General features: G+C 50.0%; 1 protein-coding gene and 1 long non-coding RNA gene across 5 annotated transcripts in view; one reads left to right on the forward strand and one right to left on the reverse strand.

Moving 5' to 3' along the window:
- SSH1 (slingshot protein phosphatase 1) overlaps nt 1-21893 on the reverse strand; it is a 60058-nt gene extending 38165 nt beyond the window's left edge. For 2 of the 4 annotated variants that reach the window (XR_014251848.1, XM_082417418.1), the window contains exons 1-2: nt 21693-21893; nt 16854-16894 (exon numbers count right to left, since the gene is read on the reverse strand). Coding sequence is in view for 1 of the 4 variants with exons in the window: in XM_082417418.1 (XP_082273544.1) it covers nt 16854-16894; nt 21693-21761 (110 nt within the window). In the remaining 3 variants the exon portion in view is untranslated. Of the gene's footprint in view, nt 1-2694; nt 8900-16853; nt 16895-20061; nt 21643-21692 lie in introns of those variants that run through there. The other 2 variants (XM_082417419.1, XM_082417420.1) reach the window with 2 other exon arrangements.
- A 139-nt stretch (nt 21894-22032) lies between these two features.
- Nucleotides 22033-25020, forward strand: LOC309639857. The gene is made up of 3 exons (XR_014251890.1): nt 22033-22434; nt 22933-23092; nt 23205-25020. It is a non-coding gene; the product is annotated as an uncharacterized lncRNA (long non-coding RNA).
- The last annotated feature ends 1510 nt before the right edge of the window (nt 25021-26530 follow it).

The raw sequence follows: 26530 nt of genomic DNA on the forward strand, positions 1-26530 counted from the left end.
ACATCAGGTGTAGAAACATCACACTACAGAATATGATACTAACTTTCCTAATTTCCAACTCTGGCCATACATCGGAAGAACCTATGAAACTTCTAAAACATATTCACGTCCAGGTCTAATGTCAGCCAATTCTAGTTCGGAAGGTCTGTGACAAGTCCTCAGCATCTGCTTTTTTAAAAGTCCCAGAAATTGTCCCGATGCACATCCAGGGCTAAGAACCCCTGAACTTAACAATAACAGAAGACACAGAGGAAACTGGCTCCCCTTGTGGTCTTCATAAGAGTACCTTACACACAGTAGGTACACGATAAACGTTTTTGCTGGTGGAAGATAACACCAATAAAAACGTGTGGTCCTCTAGGAAGGAGATTAACACAATTAGGTGCAACGTAGGGAGGTCACACGAGGTCAAAAGAACAAAATAATACCCTCCTTGGAAGCAGCAAAACAGGTTAGCAGATAATTGCACTGTGCCCTTCTTCTACCAATACTTTCAGACTCACAGGTGTTCCTGCCCTTGAAAGGCAGCCCTGCATTACAGTCATCTGAGATGACAATCATAACGAGGGATCAGACCTCTGATAAGCTCTGCTGTTGACAAAGCACTCTGGCTAATGTCAGCCTATTTGATCTTCATGAAGCTTTCCTATGCAGGCTGAGCAGGCATTATTATACTCATTTTATAGATGACAAAACAGGAAGTTATTAACCGGTTATGATTTTAGGATTTCTGATGCTACCTCTTGCAAAAAAAAAAAACCCCAGAGAAAATGAGCATAAAAGTATAGGCTCAAAAAAGGGTAGAAATTAACACAACATTGTAAATCAACTATACTTCAAAAAAAAAAAAAAAGATTCAAATTGACTGGACTGGTTGAAACGAACTGAACTATTGATACTTTTGCATGGATAGAATTAACCCTCGATCGCACTCAGCTCTGCCCAGTGATTACTGAGTACACTGGTTTGTCCAGTGGACTTGACGATAATTCAAGAAAAAAATGGAATGCATATAAAGTTGTCACTACAGAAAAGGTGGTGCCCGTGAACACTCCCAAGAGGAGGTTCCATTAATTCCATCTAGGTTAAATACTGACTGTGCCTCTACCGCGCCTGGTCAGTGCTAAACCCTGGGGATTCAGAAGTGAAACAGAAACGGTTTCTGCCCCAGAGCAACAGCGCAGTCTAGTGGGTCAGACAGACGCAGGACAGTACCCGCCATGTAGTGCAGCAGGTCCCATGATGCAGGGATGTATAAGGTGCCATATATGCACACGCACATGCACACGTGCACACACGCACACACACACACACACACTCAGGAGGGATGCCCAGCCCAGCCTGGGGGTCCAGGGAGATCTCCCTGAAACACCACCAAGCTGGGCCTCGAAGGACCTGTAAACAGGGACAAAGAGAGCAAGGAGCAGGAGAGTAGGAAGATTCTGCTACACGCGCCCTCCAGTGAACACAGGAGGATGATCTGGTCTCTGTGGTAAGAGGTTCCACTGAGAATTCATAAATGTCTATTCAGGTTTATAAGTCAGTTCCTTCTAAGTCTGGTTAGCATGAGTTGGTTTCTCAGAACTGGATCATCCCTGGGTGAACTAATATTCCAGTTTCAGAACGTGCAAAGCTAACAATCAAACCCTGGGCGAGTGGTTGAGCCAGGAGTTCTCAGCACCCGAAGGCCTAGTAGCCACTCATCGAGGGTTATTTTAAGTAAGTCAACGATACCTCCAATCCGAATGGGGCTTCATAATTTACAGAGAGCTTGCCCCTACGTTTCTTCACTTAATTCTTACAATGCCACTTTTCTGATGAAAGAACCAAAACAAAGAAGATAGACGACGTGTCTGCAGTCGTACGGCCCATAAGGGGCCGGACGAGACTGACAGGCTCCAAGTTCGGGGCTCTTCCTGTAGAATCCCAAGGTCAGATGGCAGGACGGTGTGACCTGCAGCCACAGGAGCAGCAGGGAGAGCTGGATGGATGCAAGTCTACCTTAAAACCACTCCTGGCGATGGTTTAGATGGATCCAGAACCCCCTTCCTACCAAAATGAAGTTTGTAAAGATGCAAAGGAGACGGAAGACTTGTACACAGAGTAAGGTAAGCAGCCGGCAGGTGGAGACGGAAAACTCTCTCCACTCTTCTCCCATGGGTGCCTCCCTCATTTTGAACTCAAGTTCAAAAGTCACAAAGACCCCGGGATGTGCCGAGGCCTTATTTTTATTTTGTGCTTTACGGGGCATTCAGCAAGGCCTTGTCCCATATGCCATTCTTCAGGGCCTAAGCAAACAACTCACCTGACACACTGATCAGCTAGAGCCCCCCAAAAACTCCCTTCCACACAGGATGCTGACAACAGGGAAACTCCAGCCCTGCAGGGCCTTATACTTAGGGAATGGGGTCACTGGCAAGAAACGCTGGCAGGGCTTGTTACAAATGTCTTTGCTGCTGGGGCATGTATTGTTTGGCTAGAAGGCGTAGGCTTCTCTCAGAGAGAAGGAATGTCCAGAAGTATTTTGGACAGTAAGAGACATTCTCTGCAGCCAGCTACACAGCGCTCCTTCCTACCAATGGGTAGGAGCAAGCAGCTGAATATACCAACAAGCTCGCAAAATCGGGACATTCCCCCCACACCCCCCGGAAAAGTAAGACAGCAAATAACACACCTTGGATTGGCTTCACAAACCTTGGGATAGCTCCTCGACGGCCCCCAAGAGCCCTCAGGCCCCGTCTGTGGAAGCCGGAGCCAGTGTATCTTCCCGTGAACGTCTGGTACACCGGTATCTAAGCCCCCTTCGTGAGCGCAGAGGGAGAAAGGCCACATTGTGCAGGAAACGCAATGGCAGCAGAGGCAACCTAGCCAGCCAGAAATAACAGGCACACGAAGGAAATGTTTTTGAAATAACTCAAAAATTCCAAGAACGAATTGTCTCAACTGTCCCCGGTTCTCGGCCCTTTCATTGGGATGCAGCCCATGCCATATTCATGGGTCGCCAAGTCCTAACCTTTCCAGGGCGCCCTTTCCTTCCCAGTCCCCCAGCCCCGTGAGCCATGCGACGTCCACTCACTGTGTGCCCGGCTCTGTGCTTGGTCCTCGGGGTCCCTGCAGGGCAGTGCTGTCCAAGAGAAAGGACATCTTCTCCATCTGTGCCGTCCAATACGGCAGCCACCGGCCATAGAGGCCCATGTTCTGAACACTTGAAATGCGATGAGTGTGACTGATGAGCTGAATTTGTCATTTTATTTGATTTTAATTAAATTTTAATTAGCCACGTTCGGCTACCAGCTATGATATGGGACAGCACAGCTGTACCGGGAGCTTGCAGCCTAACGAGAGTCAGGGCAGAGAACAGAGGACCCCGTGCCTTAGTTCCCAGCCACTGCTCTTGTTACATTATGTCCCAGCTCCAGAACTTTCAATGATGCAGCATTATCTATAGAACCCAGAGTCCTTGTGCTTGCTTTCCATGGCAGCCAGTTAGCCATGCCATGTCACTAACTAAATTTCACTCCTCCAACACTGTCTGACCTCAGGGAGCTTATAATGCAATCAGCAAAAGGGATTTATAATAAAAAGCTTCCTTGTATCAGCTCTCACACTATCCCTCCCACACTCCACGCGTTCTCTGCTCCATCCCCGTCTATGTCATCGTCCTCATCAACTCTCCTACTCTGGGCCTCTAGCACAGCCTCCTCTCTCCTGTTTGCCTCCCCACGTCCCGTCCACCTTCCAACGTTCACGCCTTCTCCAGGAAGCCCTCCCTCACCACCCTAGCTGCAAGCCACGCTCTTCCCTTTCGACATCTTACAGCACCTTCTCTCACCGTGCTGGTGAAGAAACCGAGGCTCAGAGGGTAAGTCACTCATCCAAGGTCATATACTTAGAAAGGGATAGGAACCCAAGGCCCCAGACTATGTTCCTGGACCTATTTACCTACTAACGGGTGGTGATGTTATCTTCATACCAGTATATTTTCACTTCACGATGGGACTCCAGGGCCAGGACACACGTAATTTTTTAAGTCTCCCTCCCTGCCTGACATATAATAGAGTCGATACTCAGAAGTAAATACTCGTAAACTGGCCGAGCTGTACCCTTCTCCAGCCTCAAAGCATTTTGTGACTAACTCACCTTGGTCATCTCTGAGCAGCTGCAGCAGTGGGTGTTCAACACACACAGGATGAACAGGACAGATACGACTCACAGATAACAGAGGACAAACCAGTGGTTACCAGTGGGGAGGCGGGAGGCGGGAGGGGCAATATTAGGGTAGGGGATCAAGAGGTACAAACTATTATGTTATGCAATAAGCTACAAGGATATACAGTACGACGCAGGGAATATAGCCAATAGTTTTTAAAACTATAAATGGAGTATAACCTTTAAAAATTGTGAATCACTATATTGTAACCTGTAACTTATGTTATACATCAACTATACTTCAATAAAAAAATAAATTAAAAAGATGCCCTATTACTCAACTAAAACATGTAACCTGCGAAAATAGTTCTCAAGCTTCAATCAATTATCAGACACCTCTAACTAAGCTTTACAACCTCTGGAAAAAACAAAAGACTCACTGCATAAATGCAGTTACAGTCAGGTCCTCTTGGCAACCAAGTGTTTCAAACAACACAACTAAGTTCTCCACATCACTGGAGTCCTGAGAGCCAAGGCTACGACTTCTCCATCTCTGGACGCCCCTCAGATGTGCACTCAGTAAATGTGAAACCGATAGGAAACATCTTTGCTGTGTGTCGTGCTGGGCATGTCATACATATTAACCTAATATTAACCTAATCCTCAGCATCCACCTACGAGTATTTTATACGGGGAAACTGAGGCTCAGAGACATCAAGTCGCTTGTCCAAATTCACGTGGCCAAAAAGTGGAAAAGGCAGGAGAAGACACCAGGAGTCTCACCTGTAAGCATCGAACCTCTGCTGAATTGACACCCATGGGGAAACACAGAGTCAAGAAAGTCAGTCTGCTTCTCTTCCCCAACAATTCAGACCGAAAACCATCTGGTGGGCAGAGCAAGGCAGGCCTCTGGGTCAGGGAGAGGGTGTGGTGAGCAGCGGAGAGGTGGCTGCAGAGATGGGAGGTTGGTTGCAGATAGGGGGGTTGATCAAACAAGTAAACACTTTAGGGACAATGGGAGCCAGGTTCCTCACTATCAGAAAAGGGATTACAAATATGGAGAGAGAAAAAACTAGAATGAACCCAGAGATGTTGGATCAGAATTGAAGGTATTAGCTTGAATTCATGGTTTTCAATATATTTAAATAGAGAAAAAAATACAGATGCAAACGTGTGTGTGCACGTGTGTGTTTGTGTGTGCACGTACCTCCACATATTCCCTAATTCTGCCCACTGAAAGGGCCTGCGGAGAGCAATGCCCCCAACAGTAATAATAACTACACTTACCTCAGCTTCTTTGTTTTTGTTTTCCCGATTAATTTGGTATAATTCTATTTCTTCAAAAGAAAAGTCCTTAATTAATATTGTTTGTTTTTAAAGAGCAGAAAGAGTTTCAAGGAATCTTTATATAGAGTACATGAAAAAAAGAATGTAATATTTTCTGCTTTTTTAACTTAGTGGACATTTAGTTCTCAGATATGCCCATAGATCAACTAAAACCCAAATAAATGGAACGTGACAACCTGTATCTACCGCTTTCCATGTTCTGCATTCCACTGTCAGATTTCTAGGTCCAGCCCCAGCTTCCAATCTCATCCATCAATTATCCCTTCCAATTATTATTCACAGGGGTTAAAATGCTTCATAAATTCTTTATTAAAAATTTTTTTTGTTGAAGTATAATTGACACCACTGTTAGTTCCAGGTGCACAAGATAGTGATTCACAAAATAATCACCACCTGCCCTGGTTTTGAAATTCCATTCTCTACTAAGAGGAACTAGGTAGGGCTCCTTGGAGAAATGAGGGATTCCAGAGATGGGGGATGGAAAGTACAAGATGAGGTCTGCCATCTGGTGTCAGAAAATAAAGCAGTGCTTAAAGGAAGATGTGGATACATCAAGGGACAGGGAAGCCAGCTTGAATGAGACCCCACAGGCTAAATCGGGGACAATTTGAACCTTGAAGTCAAGAATACAATTAACAGACTATGAACCGATGCATGAAACAGACAAACAGGAGTCCACACAGATATAAATAAATGGAAAAGTTGAGGGGGCATCGGGTACTGACCTAATTTCAAAGTATTCCCCCCCAAGAAACACTTCTTGATAAAGGGGGAAAAGAATACCTGTGCAGTAAAGAAGCCAGGCAAAGCCCCTTGATGACCACGGTGAACATCACCGGTGATGAGACACATGGTGTTGCGCAACCCAAATCTAATTTTGAGGGAACATCAGTCAAACCCAAACTGAGGGACATTCTACAAACTGACGGGCCTCTCCCTTCAAAAGTGTCCAGGTCACGAGAGTCAAAGAAAGACTAAGGAATGTCCCAGACTGAAGGAGAGTCAGGAGACAGGACCACTACATGCAGCAGGCGATCCTGACCTGGATCCTTTGCAACAGAGGACACTGTTGGGACCAATGGTGGACCCTGAATGGGGTCTGAGGATTAGAAAAATGTTATTTGTACTATATTTGCAACTTTTATGTAAGTTTTTGTTTCTGAATTTTGAAAATTACTTTTTAAAACATTTTTTAAAAAATTCCACTTAACTGGGTTTTGGCAAAAACACTCCTTTTAATTCTTCTCTATTTGCCAGTGATTAAAAACTTAAGACCCTCTCACTGGTCATCATCACTGGCAGACGTCCTGGCTCTCTGCTTCCCTCTTGGACGCTCCGGCCCGCAGCACCTGAGATCTCTCCCTGCCTCAGGACCATTTCCCCTCTGTGTTTCCATAACAGCAGCAGCCTCGCTTCATGCCTAAGGCAGTGGAGGATGATGGGAAGCTCCCTTCTCTGGGTTCCTCTCGGTCTACGGCTGTCCAGATTTCGAGAGCCTCGCACACACACGGCCCTGGCCCACGTAAGACCTAATTTTAGCGTTTTCCTGCTCTGAGACCACACTTTCGGAAGAGTGGGGGGCCAACCTGCCCGGGCGAGCCTCCCATTGTGATGGGCACGCGAAGTCAGGACGCTGCAGACCTGCAGGATGTGACTCAGCATCCTGTTTTCAACGGCTGGGGTGGCCAGCAGATTTGGCACCAAGCACTGCAGCTGACTTCACCTCTCAAGACCACAAATACCCAGGTTAATTGGTGGGATGGGCCCGTGGCATCAGCTCTCCCTGTGGACCTCAGGGCCAAACCTAAGAAAACCTGCCTGTCTGCCCATCTCACTGGGTTTCCTCACGAATACCCATCCGCAGGTATGCACCAGGAACAGTTCTTCAGAGAAACTGACCTGGCGGTATTTTAAGGACACCATGAGTCAAGCAACTGATTTTGTTTCTCTCTTTGCTTTGACTCCCAGGAAGCTCAAAGTCAGATGTGTAGCCAAACTCTGGTAACTATACCAACATTATGCCTTGAATTCCACATACAAACCTTCTCCTCACTTTGCTTTATTTTCCCCTATGTTCACCACGTTCCACTTTTCCAATTTTAAATCATACTGTTCCCTCTGAATGTTATAAGCTGTTTCAAATCGCTTTTGGGCAGAGCTATGGTAGACACAGAACACATGCTACCTTTGGAGGGTAAGGAATCTTTTTTTATTTAACATGGAATCCCCAGCATTCAGCACAGAAACCAATACACATATAGGCACCAAACACGCTGGGTTGGCCAAAAAGTTCGTCCAGATTTTTCCATAACATCTTATGGAAAACCTGAACGAACTTTTTGGCCAACCCAATACACTGGCTGGATTGATAAGGCAAATATAACTCTAAATAAAAACCGCCTCCGTTACCAGGTTGCTTCGTAAGCAACACATCTCCCTCCCACTCCGTGTGGCAGGGCCTGCACAGGGCGCCCGGGCTCCTGAGGAAGCCCCCTGGCCGTATGGTGCAGCGGCCTCCATCCCAGAAGCGAACAGCCACTCCCAACTTCCAGCTGCTTCAGACAAGACACGGAACAGCGGGCCTGGACATCTGGGAAGAAGGGACAAGCAATTTCCAGAGGCGGCAGCGGGCCCGGCTCTCCCCAAACCACACCAACAGTCCCCTCCCTTGTGGATCCCGATCTGGGGACTCGTGCCTTGAGAACTCTCGGCAAGCGTGTGGGAATCACTTCTGCCAGCGCGGGGAGGCCCCCGGCAGGGAGGGCACCAAACGTTTCCTAAGGCGGGGCCTCTGAGGCCTTCTCTGAAACAAAGTCTTTTTAAAAATAGCTTCAAAAGTAGCCATTCAAGGGAAAAAAAAAATTTTTTTAATCTGTATAAATAAATAAATAAAGGCAGACAAGACACCATGCTTCGCCTGGTACCAGGCTCAGTGTAACTTGGAGGGAAACAGGTCAGGCGTTGGCTGTTTTTTCCTTTGGGTTCCACTCAGTTGACCTTCTGGTCTTTGGTCTGGGGGGGGAACACGGTCAGGAAGGCGGCAGAAGGGACTCTCGCTTCCCACCATCTATGAACATAACGGTGCCCTGTGGCTGGCAAGGACCAGACACTACACACTGTGCAAGACACCCTCTCAGCCTCATAGAAGCCCCCTGAACCGAGGAGGACCCTTCCTGTTTCGGGGAGGGCAGGGGGCTGGCCCGAGGTCACAGGCGGTCAGGTGGTGGGTAGAGACGCGACCCAGCAGCCCCACCCCGTCCAGGCACAGCCAACGGCACAATTCCGTAATTTACACGGCAGTCTGGGCACTGCTGATCCTCTCCCTACATGGCGGGGCAGGACGGCCGGGGGGTACCCTCATCAGCACATTGCCTCTGCCGCGGGAGTGGGAACCACCGCCAGGGCTTTCCACACCCCAGAGTGGGAGCCTTGCGGGCCAGACGCGTGGTCTTGCCCCCAGCCCCCAGCCCGCAGCCCCATCACTCAGCATGCCCTGCAAATGGCTCCTCCTGACTTTGATTAATCCTCTTTGATTAATCCTGTTTTCTTCCTGCAGCCTTCCTTGAAACAGAAAGACTCCCGTGGATGTCCTCCTAGTCTCAGGAATTTCCCACTACACTGCCCAGATCCCGGGTATCTGACCACAGCACGACACACGCCAAGGATGAATTCTAAAGGCGGGAGTCCCTTCTGTTCAGACGGCCGCCGCCGTGCGTGTGGCCCTGCTCCGGGGTGAAGCGCGCCTGGCTTGATGCTCACTGAGGGGGGAGTGGGTCCGAGCAGAGCGTCCACCTCCTCTCAGCAGCCACACCAGTTCTCTACATCTCAGCGTGACTTGGCGAGACGCCCCACACAGGGCCAACCTCGCTCTCAGCCTGAGAAGAAAGGAGAAACTCTGGACGGCCTGTTAGAAAGCTACCGAGAATGGTTAGAGGTGGTAACAAGGTAACACAGAACTAGACTGGTGGGTGTGAGTGAGGACTCTCGTTCTTGCATTTGGAAGCCACAATCTAATCTCATCTCTTCACTTTACAAAGGAGGCAGTGGGGGCCCAGAGACCTTTAGTGACTGGCCTAAGGTTGCACAGCAGATGACACATTGTAGGACAGAACCTAGGTTTTCTGACTCCCTCTCACAGCTTTGCTCCATTTACCACGAGGGTGATCGGGTACCACGATCACCCAGGAAGAAAGAGCTCGCATGAACAAGCGTTCTTGGTGTGCACACAGGCACCTCTGGTGTGCAAACACGCTCCCCCGGTGTGCTAAGTACACAGGAAGAATGAGACCAGGGCTTCCAGGCATTCTTTTGAAGTCTAAGCACTGGTATTTCAAAAGTTTAATGAAACCTACTAGACTCTGAGCAAAATTCATTTTAAGTTAACCTTAATAACTTTAATTATGTTCCAACAGAATCAAATTAACTCTTCACCTCTGTTCTCACGTGTCCCCATTCTAGGATGAGTTTTCTAACGACAACAAAAAGTATTTAACACATACTGAAGGCGAATTCTGATTTTAAAATCAAACGTTCCAACAAACTGCCAGGAAGAATACCGGAGTTAAACCGACAGGAAGAGCAGAATGGTACAACGACCCCAGAACGTTACACGTGTGTGCACCACAGTGTTTCAGGCTGGGAGTCAACGGGAGGTAGCTGCCTCTAAAGCCACGCGGGTGGGGACAGGAAGGGATGAGCTGAACACAAACCTGCCGGTGCCCTGTGGGGACAGGAGCGGCAAGGAAGGGACACAGGTTTCTGAGTCACAGCGACCTGCATCTAAACCCTGGCTCCGGCCCCTGGGAACTGCAGTTTCCTACAATGGGGCAGGCACCTCGTGGGGGTGACAGAAACGAGACAAGCTGCATCAAGCTCCCGGCCCAGTGCCTGCACCTACAGGCCCCCGCTGAACGGGAGCCACGAGGAACACCCCTCACCCTCCCTGCTGCCCGTCCAGGCGACCGCATGGGAAGGGGCATCGAGTACAAGTCTCACTCTAGGTCAAGGTCAGGGAGCTCACAGGACAGGGCACACCGCTCACGGTGGGGCCCCTGGGGTTCCGGCCAGAAGGGAGGATGGCAAAGCCACGGGAGGCGGGCTTGCGGAGATGGCTCTGGAATTCTGAGGCTCAGAGCACAGGCTTTGGAGTCAAAGAGACTCGGAGCATGAGGGTCCTTGCCCCATCACTTCCTACTAGGCCAGCTACCTCCCTGAGGCTTTGTCTTCTCATCCAGAGAATGGGAACAGAAGTGGTGCTTTCCTTACACAGACTAAATAAAACAACGCCCATGAGGCAACTCACAGAGCAGAGCACGTTTGAAGGGCTCACTTCCACAGCCTCCGTCCCTGGTTCACTTTTCCTCCTCAGCACCTGCTAACACACTTAATGTACCTGTTCATCTTACCTACTGTCTTGTCTCCCCCAACAGAATGTCAGCCACAAGGGCAGGGATTTCTGTGCTTTGTTCACTGCTATAGTCTCAGCTGCTAGGACAGTGCTTGGCACACAGTAGGTGCTCAATAAAGATTTGGTGAATGAATGGCTTGTAAGCAGATCAGGACGGGGGTGCTGAGACTGAGCCAACAGCACCTGTATTGCCAAACTGCAGGGGGAAATCGCAGGAAAAATTTCTCTGTCCTTTGCTTCCTGTGTGTCGTCCAAGACCACTCTGAGTTCCTCACCATGAAACAGAACTTGGAAAATTCAATTTACAAGACCTCGAAGGCCATCCAGTGCACACCAGACACTGGGAGAGGTGACGGGAGAGGCGGGGAAGGCTCTGTCCTTAGGGTGGGTTCATGGTCAAGTGGGCAGGCGCCCTGGGCAGTGGCTCAAGGCCTCGTGCTCAGAAGGGCTCCGAGCTTGGTTAATGCTCTGCTGTTGCCACCCTGAAATTCTTCATCACTTTTTAAAAAGTGGATCCACAATTTTCATTTTTCACTGGGCTCCACAAATTCTACAGCTGATCCTCCCAGCAGAGAACATTTATGTACTTCGGTAAGTACTACACAACAAGTCCCAAGTCTCAAGGAAATACTAAGGAGAGATAAATGCCTGTGGGGAAAAAAAGGAAGAGTCAGAAGTGACCACAGGAAGCGACCTGAGGAGGCAGAGGCGGGGCGTTTGTCGAACGTCTATGATGCCGCAGGTTATTTTGCCCATTGGAAAATGAGGCCTGCCCAGGTCATATGACAGCCAGGTGAGGTGACAGATGACAGAGGTGGAAGCCAAACCCAGGCCTGTCCCTCCCCAAGGCCAAAGCTCATGGAAAAAATGTCTAAGGGTCATTGGAGGTGTTATTGCAGAGGCCAATATGCAACATGGGGCAAACACAAGAGATGCCAAGCCTCCAGGTGTGAAGGAGCGTACGGGTGCTGAGTGGAGAACATGACAGTCTCTGGCATGTGGTCGACTCCTGCCGGCTCTCTGGGGCTCCTGGCCTCTTCCTACCAGCCAATGATGCCTTTATATAAGTGATGCCTTTACACCCTGCCACATCTGTAACACTGAACAGAAACCTACTCGGTTACATGTCTTGTTTTCTCTACATTAGACTGGGGCATCTCAAGAACTCCCACAGACTGAGACTGGTGGGCAGATTCTGAGGTTGCCCAGGACCCCAGGCCTTGGTGCAGGCACCCTGGATGAGACCCCTATGCTGAGTGTGCTGGGACCAGGGAACAGGATGGGAGAGCTGCTCCCTTCACTAGGTTATACCCTACGGCAAAGGTGATGGGATGGTCCCTCTCCTGATGGCATTCCCTGATGGCATCAGATCCTCCTGTCGGCCTTGAAGCAGCAAGCCACCAGCCGTGGCATCAACGGCTACAAGAGAATGCATTCTTCCAAGAACCAGTGTGAGCCTGGAAGAGGACTCAAGCCGCAGATGAGATCCCGGCCCTGGCCAACACCTTGACTGCAGCCACGTGAGACCCCCAGCAGGGGACGCAGCTCAACCATGTCCGGGTTCCTGGCCCACAGGAGCTGTGAGGGAATAACCGTGTATCGTTTTGGACCACTGAGTTTGGAGTAGCTTGTTCCACAGCAGTAGATAGCTGATACAGCGGGCTGCTGCACAGAGCCCGGATGCCGCAAATGCTCAACACCTCTTGGCAGGACTTAAATGGACAGACTCTCAACAGTCACAGTCAAGTCTTGACGGCTAAGAAACCGTCAAGAAAGGCAGAGAGAAACCTCAAAGGGTGGACAGGCCTCGAAGAAGAGGTTGTGAATAAAGATTGGGAAGTGTGATCTGCAGAGCAAGGACACACCAACCACCACCCCATCCTGACGCTGTCGGGGAGGGAGAAAAGCTTATATGGAGAGCGGGGTCCTCTGGGGATTTCCAGGTCAAGACCAGAAGGAGGAGAGGGTAGAGGGAAAGGCAGAGGTGTGAGGGAGTTCACAGTTTACCACTGAAACCAGATAAAACAGAGAAGACAAAGTCCTGCTGCTTTGGCCCAAACGTTTGCTTGGGCAAGTAAGAAAAGAAACTAAAAGAACTCTAATGATCATTTTCACATGCTTGACTTGAAATACTGGATGAAAAAAACCCCCCAAAAAACAAAACAGCAAAACATTCACTCCTGATCCACACTCTGGAAACAACACAACCATATTCCCTCCCCAGGGCCCTGCCTGGCACACAACCACTTACGCCTCATGCCAGACTGAGGCGACTCCCAGGACGGTGAAGGAGCCAGGAGCTGCTGCCAGCAGGCCATAAGCTCACCAATTCCCACAGTCTGAACAGCGCAGCTTCCCAAAGGGGATCGCTGGAGGCCGGCAGCCATCTGCACACGCAGAGAGCAGGGGAGAGGGAGCGAGAGCTGGGTCTACGGCTCTGCGTCACTCAGCTTCCCTCTGGGCGGGCGCTGAGCAGTTCTCGAGATGTCCGCCAGAAGGCCTTCAGAGCAACCATCCGGATGACAATAAAGATTCTGCAGAAGGTGCGTTCCTATTTACACCTTACAGGGATGTCACTGGGTAAAGGACGCAGGCTGGTCCAAGTCACAGGGCATCCACGGGGGTGGCCCTCTCAGCCCCACACAGTGGACGCAGCACCTGCTGGGGGTCAGGGCCTCTACTTCTGGGCCGTGAACCTAACGCTGATAGGAACACCATCCTCTGAAGACCAAACGTAGCCACTGTCCTCCACGCCCATCGTGGACCTGGCTCTGTGCAAGGAGCCCCACACAAACTATTCGCCAACCCTGAAAGGTCGTAGCTGTATCCATTTTACAGATGGAAGAACGGAGACCCACAGAGGCATAGTAACTCCCAGATGCACGCTGGCACCTCTACTAGTGCAGAAGCCAGACTCCGAGCCTAGATCTGCCTGACTCCAAAGCCCACATCTTTCCTCGACACATCTTTCTCACACATGAATGCAATTTGCTGCAGAATCAAAACAAAGTTAATATGTTTAACTGCTGAAGTGCTATGTGCAGGCAGAGAACTAAGACCCTGTCACTAAGATGGCACCAACAGTTAGGGACGAGACAAACACACAGGTACCTGCCAGGGAAGGCAGATACGGTACCCAGCACGGAGAGAAACCAAGAGCCACCTGCTGAGGAGAGGGAAGCCACAGAGGTTTGGGATGGGAGCATGCTGAGCTGGCCATGAGGACTGTGGCCAACTGGAAAGGGAACTGGCTTAGAGAAAGAGCCTGGTCAGGGAGCAGGGGTAGGACTGAAAAACGGCACATTCATTTGACGAAAGGCCAGTGCAGTGACGAGGGTGAAGGAGGAAAAGAGCGTGGGGACCAGCAGGAAGAAGCAGGGGCGCTTCCGGACTGGCGTCCCTCTGACAGTGGGGATGGTAAACTGACACAGAGGGATGGGTTGATGGGTGGCCCCTCAGTGCATCAGGGGAGGTACAAGGACCTGACTGATGGTGCCACCGGGGGGGACGGGGGAGGAAGAGGGCAGGTGAGACAGAAGATCCAATCCACGGATTCAGCAATTTACTGGCTACACGTGGGTCTAAGATCACTTGTTGGAGGACCCGAAAGATGAAACTGTCAGTTAAGGGTAGACAAAGGGGCAAGGAGAGAGGAATATCCTGCGGGCCCCAGTTTCTCTCCCTCCCCAGCACCCTTCAGAAACCAAATCAGGTCAGATTAACTTCAGGATCAATGTGAAGCAAAGAGAAATCTCCTCTCCCCAACTCTCCTCCCCAAGACGAGCAACGAATGAGGGACCATTCCACACATTTTTTTTCTCTAGGAGAAGCTTAGGGAGCACAGGCCTGAAAATGCAAATCCACACGCAGATGCCAATGAGTTTCAGTCAAAGCTTACACCGGGACAGCAGGACTTCTCTTGTTTGGTTAGAAACCAGGACGGTGTCCACTGCCTAAAACGGGGCGTGGACGTCAAGGTGAATGAAGAGGGGAGGAAAGGGGAGCCTGTGAGGATGGGCTCAGAGACCAGGCCCCCCCCACCCCAGCCCAGGTCTCCCAGAGCTCACGATGGCACTGGGGACCCACTGAGAGCAGCGCAGAGGGACTCACGGGGGTCACCGGGGCGATCTGACTTCCTAGGAGGCACCATCACAAGTCAGCGGGGCTCTTGGGTTCTAGCCCTGCTGCGGCCTCTACCCACCTGGGCGAGCGCAGCAAGTTCCCACGCCTGTACGTGCAACACAGCTGCTCAACTGAACCACGAAACTGGTCCCCGGGAAGGTGGTGTCCTGCGACAAACTCAGGTGTTGCGGGCAACGGAAGCCCCGCTTCGAAGGCCACCTTGGGCCTCGGATTCCTCACCTGCGACCTGGGGGGAATACCCCACCTCCTGGGGTCGTTGTGAGGGTTAGATTCGGCAACGCAGAGAGCTGCCGTCACTTCCCTTTGTACGGTCCTCTCCAGCTCCAAGCTGTGCAGAGAAAGGGACCTTTTATTGGGCCAGCAGCACATACACATTTTCCTATCACTGCTACTTGTAACTTCTTTATTAATGGAAACAATTCAAAACACTATGCTGCCAGTTCAGGAAGGGCAATTGAAAAACGAAAGGCCGTCTAAGTGAGAGGCTTAAATGCCATCTCTGGGGCAAGAGGCCTGGAAGAAAAGGATCGGCTTGAGGGGGAGAAAAGTCCAAGTCCATGTAAGGGCTGGAGAGGAGCTGGGGGCGTGGGAATGGTGCCCCACGAGGTGGTCAGCAGGCCCTCCGCCCCGCTCCCCCTCCCCCATAGTCTCCGAAGCAGACTTCACTCCTCCCCTCCCCGCCTCCACCACTTGGGAATCCAGCTGATTCCAGCCTTTGAGACTCCCAGCAACCCAGAACCCCGGTCTGAAGAGCAAATGTGTCACTGCCCCTACTCCTCCCTCCAGCATAACGTGAAAACGAGGACCCACAATTGTAATAAGACAACTATTTCTCTACACACATGAGCTTTAGAAAAAATGGTGCCTCCCTTCCCTCAAACACACAGAAAACTTCAAAGACAGGTGAGGCAGAGTTCTACCACTTCCGCGTGTGAGTTGAACCAGGAGGATAGCCTGCTATCAGTAATGAACGGCTGACCCCAGTTTCTGAACACGTATTTCCTTTTCCAATTAATTTTCCTCCTCCTCCCAAGATGAAACAGACATTAAAAAAAGAAAAACAATATCCTTTAAATTCTGTTTAATTCTTTTTTTTTAATCTAGCTGTTCACTTTTTTACACTCAAAGAGCCAGAGTTTAAGACTAGCTCTTTGGTGCAGAAGAGTACATTATATAATGAAGTGCTAAATCTTCTGTAAACCAACAAAACACCCAATTTTTGGCAAAGAAAAACAAACGTGCTTTTGGCGTCTACTTGTGAATATAGCAACTGAGGACTACAAGCTTGAGAAACTTCTCAAATGAGTATACGTAAAGATTTCTCACTGGCACACACACACACACACACACACACACACACACACAAAACACCTTGAATTAATAAACTGAGGAGTTGAATGTCTGTTTCAAATCAGCAATGTGCTTACCTCAAAAGGAATACCTTCCCAAAAGCAGGATGGAAAAGTGAGAACATATTAAAATGATTATTTTCTTTAAAGCAGAAGTAAAATCTGGAAGGAAGTTTATAAAGATACTCATCATCACGGTAAAGCCAGGGGGGTGGAATGCTGGCAATTATTTTTTTTCTTCTCTAAATGTTACATAATGTTATTAAAGCTGTTTATAGTTAAACGTCTGGATCACTTGTAAAGCTCTCCTCCTGTCTATGTGTTCTGGATCGTTTTTAAAGCACTACTAAAAAGCTGGTGTAGTCTTTCTCGAGGGTCCTCCCTTTTGGAAAGGCACAAGAGTATTTCTTACCTGCTTGGAAGAAAGACTTCAGGACGAAAACACTAAGTCTGCTTACCTGTGGCTTAACTTGCGATCTTCATCGCTGCCAGCCTCCAACTGCAGAGAAAGAAAGAGAATGTCACAGCCCAGATGCCGCTATCGACAAGCCTCAGACACAAGGCTCACATTTTCTGCTCTGGTGTCTGCAACAGATACAGATGTCCAGGAAACCTGGTTCCTTCCAAAGAGCCGCACCCTCTCCTTACCAATCCTGCTCTGCTGCTCCCCTGAGTAATTTCCGTGGAGGAATTTTCAGGTTTCCTGATGTTTCCCCACATGCCTCCCCAAGGCATCGCAGACCAATGCCTCCTAACAGAGCGCTCCCGGCCGGCACTGCTCTCCACACGCTTGTTCAGCCCTGAGCTCTCCATTTTCCAGGGCTGCTTTGGAGCATATCCTGTTTTTCTGTTTTAAGGGGAGGGGGCAATGTCTTTAAGAGGCTGTTTCCTCCCTTCAAGCTAGGCAACAGCTGAGTGATCAACACCATTTTAAGCCACAACACACAAGTTAAAAAATAAATAAATAAAACCACCACCACCACCACCACCATTCCAGGCAAGTATTTCTTAATGGAAGGTGGCCAGGATCAGGCTGCCTGTGGGTCCCGAAGCTCTTGGTGGTTCTCTAAAAGGCTTAAAGTTTAATATAAAACTTTCTAGGCTATTGGTTTATTTATAGACATGAGAGAAAGAGACATTTAATATTTCCTAAATGTTACAAGGCCAAGAGGGTTAGAGGCTCCAAAAGTAACCACGATTTAAGCCCTGACTGCAATTTTTCTTTTCTTTTTTTTTTTTCTTTCAAGAAGAAAACTCAAATGAGAAGAAAACACACATCCCAACAACTCTGCACCGCTGGGACTTGGCATGTTTTGTATGTTACACAGAGGAGCCCATTGAATGGGAAAGAGGGAAACCTGGAAAGCAGTGACGGCTGGAAGAGATGCAAGGCCGACTGAGGACAGAAACCAGACGGAAGACAGCGGTGGCGGGAAAAGGGTTACGGGGATCATGTAGAGAGAGGTCTGGGCAGCAAGGGACACACACCACAGGTGGCAATTTCACCAAGGAATGAGTCCAGCAGAGGGTCCTGGAACCCCTACGCCGTCATAAGATCATGTATGTAATGCACTGGGCAGAGGCAGAGACCATCAGCTAGTTCCCACACTCCCCACCCGACAATGAAGGAGAAGTGGAAACATCGGGGACAGCTCTGCTGACCACAGGGCCACCGACTTCGGTCCCGAAGTGAAACATACACAAAACAACTCACACAACCGCAGGAACAAACTTAGCAGAGACTGCTGGGTCTAACCCAGTGGTTCTCATCCGGGGGCAACTGATCTCAGCAGGGGACGCCAGGCAAGGCTGGAGCCTTTCTTGGGAGGACGCTACTGGCATCTAGTGGGTAGAGGTCAGAGCGCCGCGACACTTCCTCCAACACACAGGACGGGCCCCTGCCACAGACAGCTCACCCCAACGTCGGCAATGCCAAGGCTGAGCAAGCCTGATCCAACCCCGCCACCTCAAAGGGACTGGAGACCTGCCCGTGAAAATGAGTCACCTTGAACGTCTGTCAAAAATCACAACGTTACAACCCGTTCCTGAGAGCTGCTGCTTTACCTATTCGTGGGCTCTCTGCCTGTTCTCACAAAAGAATGAGACAAGATTAACAGTAAAATGACATAAATGAGATAATTAAAGATTGGGGGGAAAGGAACAAAACTTAAAAAGAGGGAAGCACTGCTTGGCAGGTCGGGCTGTGACCTCCCTTAGTTCCCACGCCGTGCAGCAGGACCACGGGCTGGGGAAGGAAAGAAATGCCCTGAGTGTCTCTGATTCAACGAAGGATGCACATTTTGAGGAGTAAGGAAATGATGGGGGGCGGGGCGGGGGGAGGATACAGACTTCAAAATCATTTAATTCTCGCTCACTCTCTGAGATTCTCAGGATGAAAGGCAACGCAAGGTCAGTTATTCCAGAGAAGAAAGCTACATAGGCCAAAGAACACACGTTAGAGGGAAGCCAGCCCTTTCAGATGAGCTGAGGCCCAGAGAAGGGAAGTAACCTGAGGAAGGATGGACCAGAGGCAGAGCCGGCCTGGCCCACGTCTCCTGATCCTGTGCACACACGCCTGCCCTCTCTGTTCCTTCTTGCATCTTCGTACCTCGCCCCACCTGGAAGAAAGCCTCACCTTCCAGGGAACATCCCAGCCTCTGCTGGCTCCCTGGGCAACTAATGCCGCTGATTTACTCAAGTTGAATAAAAGCTGGTTGAGTTTTATTCTTATTTTGGAGGTCACTGGCATTTGGTGAAAATAAGGCTTTCTATAATCATTTAAAATGTGCCTAGTGGGGACTTCCCTGGTAGCGCAGTGGTTAAGAATCCGCCTGCCAATGCAGGGGACACTGGTTCGAGCCCTGGTCCGGGAAGATCCCACATGCCACGGAGCAACTAAGCCCGTGTGCCACAACTACTGAGCCCGTGAGCCACAACTACTGAAGCCCACGTGCCTAGAGCCCATGCTCCGCAACAAGAGAAGCCACCGCTCACAGCAACTAGAGAAAGCCCGTGTGCAGCAACGAAGACCCAATGCAGCCAAAAATAATAATAATAATAATAAATAAATAAATTAAAAAAAAATTAAAAAATAAAAAATAAAATGTGCCTAGTGGAAACAACCCCAATGTCCAACAAAATGTACATCCATACCATAGAATATTACTTGGCCATAAAAAGGAATGAGGTCCTGACACGTGCTGCAACATGGATGAGCCTTGAAAACATGATGGTGAGTGAAATAAGCCTGACACAAAAGGCCACATAGTGTATGATTCCACTTGTATGAAATGCCCAGAATAAGCAAATCCATAGAGACAGAAAGTACATTAGTGGTTGCCTAGAGTTGGTGACAGCAGGGCAGGGGTGGTGGGAGGGAGGCTGTGGGTGATGGCTAAGGGGTGTGAGGTTTCTTTTGGGGGTGATGAAAATGTTCTGGAATTCGTGGCGATGCTTGTACAACCTTGTGCATATACTAAAAACCACTGAATTGTACACTTTACAATGGTGGATTTATGGTATGTGAATTCTATCTCAGCTAAAAAATGAAATAATAAAATAAAAAGTTTTAAATGTGTCTAAAGCAGAAATAGATCAGGTGCAAAGTAACGCAGGGAATGTGGGGTTTAGAATCGGAGACCTAGGCTGAGAGGCTCTCTGTCTAACCTCTTCCTGGAGCTGAAATCTTCACTCGTTTTTGCGAAGGGACCATGAGATTAAGTGCAGAGAAGTACTTTGTAAACTGCAAGACAGCAGTAGTAGAAATGATGTAGGGGAACAGATGTCTCTGTGCGGGGGCCAGAAGCTACTGCGGACTCCTCAGCTGCAGGCTACTGGCCACTGTGCAGAGCAGGAACTGTCAGAATCTTCTGTCTGTAGACAAGATAACTCATTAATGGCTTCTCCTCGAGAGAAGGGGGCTGTGAGGTTCAACCCTGCAGCCACTCTGAGAGTGCAAGTCCCAGCAAAACAGGTTGAAGAGCTGCCCCACCAGGAGCTGGTGGGACAGGCAGGGCTGTTAAACCCCAAACAGGTCCTCTTCTCTCACAGACACACACAAACCTTTCCATGTTATCAGTCAACTTCCCCCCAGGGAGAAGGGGCCTGAATTGCTCAGATGCTGGCGGGGCCACTTCCTGGGCCTGCAGGGCCCCTCCTCCAGCCTCCTCTCCCTTCCCTAAGCAGCTCCCTGCCTCCTCCTCCAGCCTGCTGTGTCTGCAGGTCATCACTCGGTCCGGCCACAGATGTGAGTTTAGACCCAACTGGTTCTCCTGCTCAGAGGCCCGAGGCCCAGACTGGCAAGGTCCAGCCTAACTGTGCACTCAGAGGACCAATTCCCCAGTAACCCCAGAGCAAGAAGGAGCCAGTCCAGGACAGGCTGGGGTCACACGCAGACCCACAGAAACCCGCACAGCGCAAAGATGCACTTTCAGCCCCAGAAAGCACCGGTGCAATCCCAGCAACCCCAGAATCGGCCGCAGCCACACAGCCAGATGCACATAAACATGCAGCCCCGAAAGATACCATAGCAAGAAAAACCCAGACTCAGCTGCACACAAAGACATACGACACACAGTCACCCAGCACCCTGAGTTCACTCAGCCACTGTCACACGGTGACGCCGGCCCCCGAGAGGCACGGCCACTCACACTCAGAGCCGGAACTCCAGGGGCGTGCATTCGGGAGAAACAATCTCACAATTCACAGGGTCACCCGGCAGCCTCTCCCCCAGCATCACACAGGCACGGTTCCCAGGGAACAGGCCAGACTCACGCACAGGGAGAGGCACACACAGGCTGGCATACACATGCATACATTCAGCCGGGCACACAGGGAAAGGGCCGAGACAAGCCACAGGGTCCTGAATCTTACAACCGGCATCTCAGGCAGTTACCCAATCAGGAGTCCCGGTCCCACGTCCAGTATCCCGCACAGTCACCCCGGACGAGGGACACTGTCACACACTCACGTTCACCCCCCAGACGGGGCTCAAATTCACAGTCACCCGCAGATGGGGGTCACACACACACAAAGTCACCCCCGATGGGGGTCAGTGTCACAGTCACCTCTCGATGGGGGTCACACACACAGTCACCCCCAGACGAGGGTCACACCCGCTCACAGCCTCCTGCACAGTCACCCCAGTCTGGCTGCCAAGGCTGGGTCGTCCCGCTGGGGCCCCGCAGGCCGAGGACCCCCTGAAGCTGCCCTGGCGCAGCCCCGGGCGCCCCGCACTCGCGGCCCAGGCCTGGCGCGGCGGCTGCTCGGCCAGGCCGGGGCGCGGGCCCGGGGCTCACCTCGCTGTTGCTGGCGGAGGAGGAGGCGGCGCTGGGCGTGGGCGAGCGCTGCAGGGTCACCAGGGCCATGGCTGCGGCGCGGCGCGCGGGCGCCGCCGAAACCTCGGGCTAGAGACGCCGCCGCCGCCGCCGCCCGGGCCGGGCCCAGGGCGCTCCAGGAGCCGCTCACGGGCGGCCGGGCCAAGCCGGGCCGAGCCGGGCCGGGCCCGCCCCTCCCTGTCGGCGTCTGTCGCCGCCCCCACACCCCGCCTCCCGCCTCCCGCCTCCCGCGCCGGCGCGCGCCGGGCCTGAGCGCGGGCAGGGGCAGCGGCCGGGGCGGGGCGCGCGTGCGCGGCGCGGGATCCCCCGAGCGGCGGCGGGAGGCCCCGGCTGGCCAGTCACGTCTCCCGCGCGCCCGACGCGCGCGCCTGGGCCGCGCGCCCGGCCCTCCAGCCTGAGAAGCGGGGGCGCGCCCGGTGGCGAGCAAGTCCATCCCCCGGAGGCCAGCCCCCTTCGCAGGAGGGAAAACTGAGGCCCGGCGTCCGCACGACCTGGAATGCTCAGGGAGGGGAGGTGCAGAGACCAGGAAATAAAGAGCTCCTGGTCCCTGCGCCTTGAACCCCGAGGAGCGGTCTGCAGAAATTAATTCGTTCATTCATTCATTCATTTATGAAATATTTATTGAGCACCTACTAAGTGCCAGGCACGGAGTATTCAACCGTGAGCAACATAGATTAGGCCTGCCCTCAGGGATGAGACAGAAGTGAGTCAAATTACTAGGCACTTAAAAAAAATTATTTTGCCAGTCTTTTTATATGAATTCTTTCTATGTGCCCAGAAACCCAGCCAGCTCCTTGGGAAGACAGGAAGGGCTTCTCTGAAAAGGGGGCATTTGCTCAGAGGCCTGATGGATGAGCAGGATTAACGGGTGAAGGGAGGGGAGATTGGGGGGTGGGGGGAGCTAAAGGCCCGGAAACTGGAAGGAGATTGTCCATCAGAGGCCCGATCCTAGGCAAGGGAGGGGGAGGGAGTCAGGGTGCACTCTAGAAAGCTCCGGCTGCCGCTTGGAGAAGGGACTGTGGGGCAGAGGGGTGAAGGGAGACCAGGGATGGGCCGCTGCTGTCGTCCTGGGAGGAGGTGGCCAGTATGGGGATGGAGAGAGGGACATGGAGTAAGATACTAAAAAGGTGGTACTGGCTTGACTTAGTAATAGCTTCAATTTCATTCAAATCCCCTCCCTCCCCTCTGTTGCCCCACGCAGGTTGCACAAGCCTCCGCAGATTTACTGGTCCAGTCCTGCTCCCCATCCGTCTCACTGCCAAACCAGCAACCCAGCAGCCTCCTGGATCTCTCCAGCTGCTTCCCCCAGGTCCAGGGGCTGGGACCTCCTGCATATTCCCTCAGCATCATTCATCTCAAAGGTGGTTCTCAGTGGGGTTACTATAGCCCCCACTGAGTGTTGTGGGGTTTTTGTTTTTGTTGTTGTTTTGTTTTGTTTTTTAACTTGTGGGAATATTTTTTAATGTCTTGCAGATTGGGAGAGCTATTGGTGGTTCTGGTGTTCAGAGGGCAGGAGCCAGGAATGCTAAAAACGCTAAAAGTCGTGCAATGCACTGGACAGTGACGCTGCCCCCGCCCAAGGAGAATTGCTTCATTCCCACAAGACACCTGTGTGGGTGAAAACACCGTTCATAGTTATCTGAAGCCAGAACCTAATTCCATTTTACATATCAACACAAAGTATTTTTCACAGAATTTTCAGAAATGCAACTATGTTTAAATAGAGGGAAGAAAATACTTTGTTTTGTTTGAGAGCTTTGTCCGGAGTTGTTCACCATTTGGGAAAAAGAGTTTATAGAGGGAAACACCACTCCTAATATTGGAGCAGTTGACCCAACAAGCAGGCATCTGTAGCTGTGCTCTTGTAGACAGACCGCCATATTTATTTAGCACTTATTTTAAAATGTCAAGTGTAAGACAAAATTATGGGCAATATTCAGTTGACTAGTGACTATCTTACTTCTCAGCTCTGAACACATTCATTAAAAACAGACACACTTCAACACAACATTGTAAATTGACTATACTTCAATAAAAAAAAAAAAGAAAAAACCAGACACACTACTGAGACTTCCCTGTGTCCTCCAGGGGAGTTGTGCCCAAGATTTTACGTAATGAAATGGATGTTGTTTCATCATGATGAATTTTCCTTTTATGTTAGGGCATTATAGATTTTGTTTTTTCACATTACATGTGGAGGTGGGCTTTATCATCTATGAATTTGTTGCCAATGAGTAAAGGAATCACCACACACTAGTTGTAAAAGGGGTGTGGGATTTTAGGGTCGAGAACCTTAGGCTGGTGGTTCTCAAATGGGAAGGTCTGAGAATTCCCTGGAGTCAATACAGATTTGGAGGCCCCACCCTCCAGAGTTGGCGATTCACTCAGTTTTTAATAATGCCCTAGTGATGCTGATAGTCCTGGTATGGGGACCTTGGTTTGAGAACCGCTCCCTGTACAAATGCCAAGGCCTCCTTACTGGTCTTCCGTCCATACCCTTCCTCTCCTATCCATCGAGAAATCCATACCAAGATCTGATCATCAAAACCGCAATGAGGTACCACCTCGCACCGGTCAGAATGGCCATCATTAAAAAGTCTACAGGGACTTCCCTGGTGGTCCAGTGAGTAAGACTCCACGCTCCGAATGCAGGGAGCTGGGGTTCGATCCCTGGTCAGGACACTAGATCCCGCAGGCATGCTGCAACTAAAAACATCCCACGTGCCGCAAAGAAGATCCCATGTGCCGCAACTAAGACCTGGCACAGCCAAAATAAATGAATAAATAAAATAAGTATTAAAAAAATCTACAAATAACAAATGCTGGAGAGGGTGTGGAGAAAAGGGAACCCTCCTACACTGTTGGTAGGAATGTAAGTTGGTGCAGCCACTGTGGAAAAAAGTATGGAGGTTCCTCAGAAAACTAAAAATAGAATTACCATATGATCTAGCAATTCCACTCCTGGGCATATATCCAGACAAAACTCTAATTCAAAAAGATACATGCACCCTTATGTTCATAGCAGCACGATTCATAATAGCCAAGACATGGAAACAACCTAAATGTCCATCGACAGATGAGTGGATAAAGAAGATGTGGTACATATATATGCTGGAATACTACTCAGCCATGAAAAAGAATGAAATAATGCCGTTTGCAGCAACATGGATGCAACTAGAGATTATCATACTAAGTGAAGTAAGTCAGAAAGAGGAAGACAAATACCATATGATATCACTTACGTGTGGAATCTAAAATATGACACAAATGAACCTGTCTGCAAAACAGAAACAGAGGGGCTTCCCTGGTGGCGCAGTGGTTGAGAGTCTGCCTGCCAATGCAGGGGACACGGGTTTGAGCCCTGGTCTGGGAAGATCCCACATGCCGCAGAGTAGCTAGGCCAGTGAGCCACAATTACTGAGCCTGCGCATCTGAAACCTGTGCTCCACAACAAGAGAAGCCGCGACAGTGAGAGGCCTGCGCACTGCGATGAGGAGTGGCCCCCACTTGCCACAACTAGAGAAAGGCCTCACACAGAATTGAAGACCCAACACAGCCATAAATAAAATAAATAAATAAATAAATAAATAAAATTAAAAAAAAAAAAAAAACAAACAGAAACAGAATTACGGACATAGAGAACAGACTGGTGGTTGCCAAGGGGGAAGGGGTTGGGGGAGGGCTGGAGTGGGAGGTTGGGGTTAGCAGATGTAAGCTTTTATATAGAGAATGGATAAACAACAAGGTCCTACTGTATAGCACAGGGAACTATATTCAATATCCTATGATAGGGACTTCCCTGGTGGTCCAGTGGTTAAAACTCCGTGCTTCCATTGCAGGGGGCATGGGTTCGATCTCTGGTTAGGGAACTAAGATCCTGCATGCCGCATGGCGTGGCCAAAAAAACCCAATATCCTATGATAAACCATAATGGAAAAGAATATTTTTTTAAAAAAAGAATGTATATATATATATGTATAACTGAATCACTTTGCTGTATAGCAGAAATTAATACGACATTGTGAATCAACTATACTTCAATTAAAAAAAGAAAAGATCTGATCCTGCCACCAAGAAGGCACTAAACCCTAATCCTTCTACCCTGGCCCAGCTTAGCTTTCTACCCACCCCCACTGGTCCAGAGACCATCCCAGCCCTTCTCACTTCCTCTTACAGCTGAGGGGCCCTCTTCCTTCCCACACTATCTCTTGCCAGACACCACCTCCAAAAATCTCTCCCTGCCCCCTAGACTGGACTCAGCGTCCTTCCCAGGATTTCATTGCTCTCCCGCCACCTACCCCCAGACACACAGCATGTATCACTCAACATTGTCACAACTATCTCTCTGACTTGTCACATGGTTTCTAAGAAAAACCTCAGGAGCTGGGCTGGGACCAAGATGAGGGCACAAAATATAAGGGGGCAACCAAAACAACAACAACAAGAAACCTCAGTAACCAAGAGAAAGACTATTTTTTAAAGAATCAAAATTTATGCAAAAAAATCTTCAATGAAGGAAATGTCAACATTTTAAATGGAGTTGGGTGAATTCCCTGGTGGTCCAGTGGCTGGGACTCCGTGCTTCCACTGCAGGGGGCACGGGTTCGATCCCTGATTGGGAAACTAAGATCCTGCGAGCCATGCAGCAGTGTGGCCAAAAAAAGAAAAGGGACCAGTACCATATGACTGATCTTCCTAGTGCCACAGGCTCCAGTATGGCACAGCAAGGCATTTTTATTGATCCTGTCTTTATTTGACCCTGTCTTTATTTAAAATTTTGATCATTCTAAACCCTTTCG

This window comes from Balaenoptera physalus (assembly GCF_965194825.1).
Source record: "Balaenoptera physalus genome assembly, chromosome: 12".
NCBI classification, from domain to species: domain Eukaryota; kingdom Metazoa; phylum Chordata; class Mammalia; order Artiodactyla; family Balaenopteridae; genus Balaenoptera; species Balaenoptera physalus.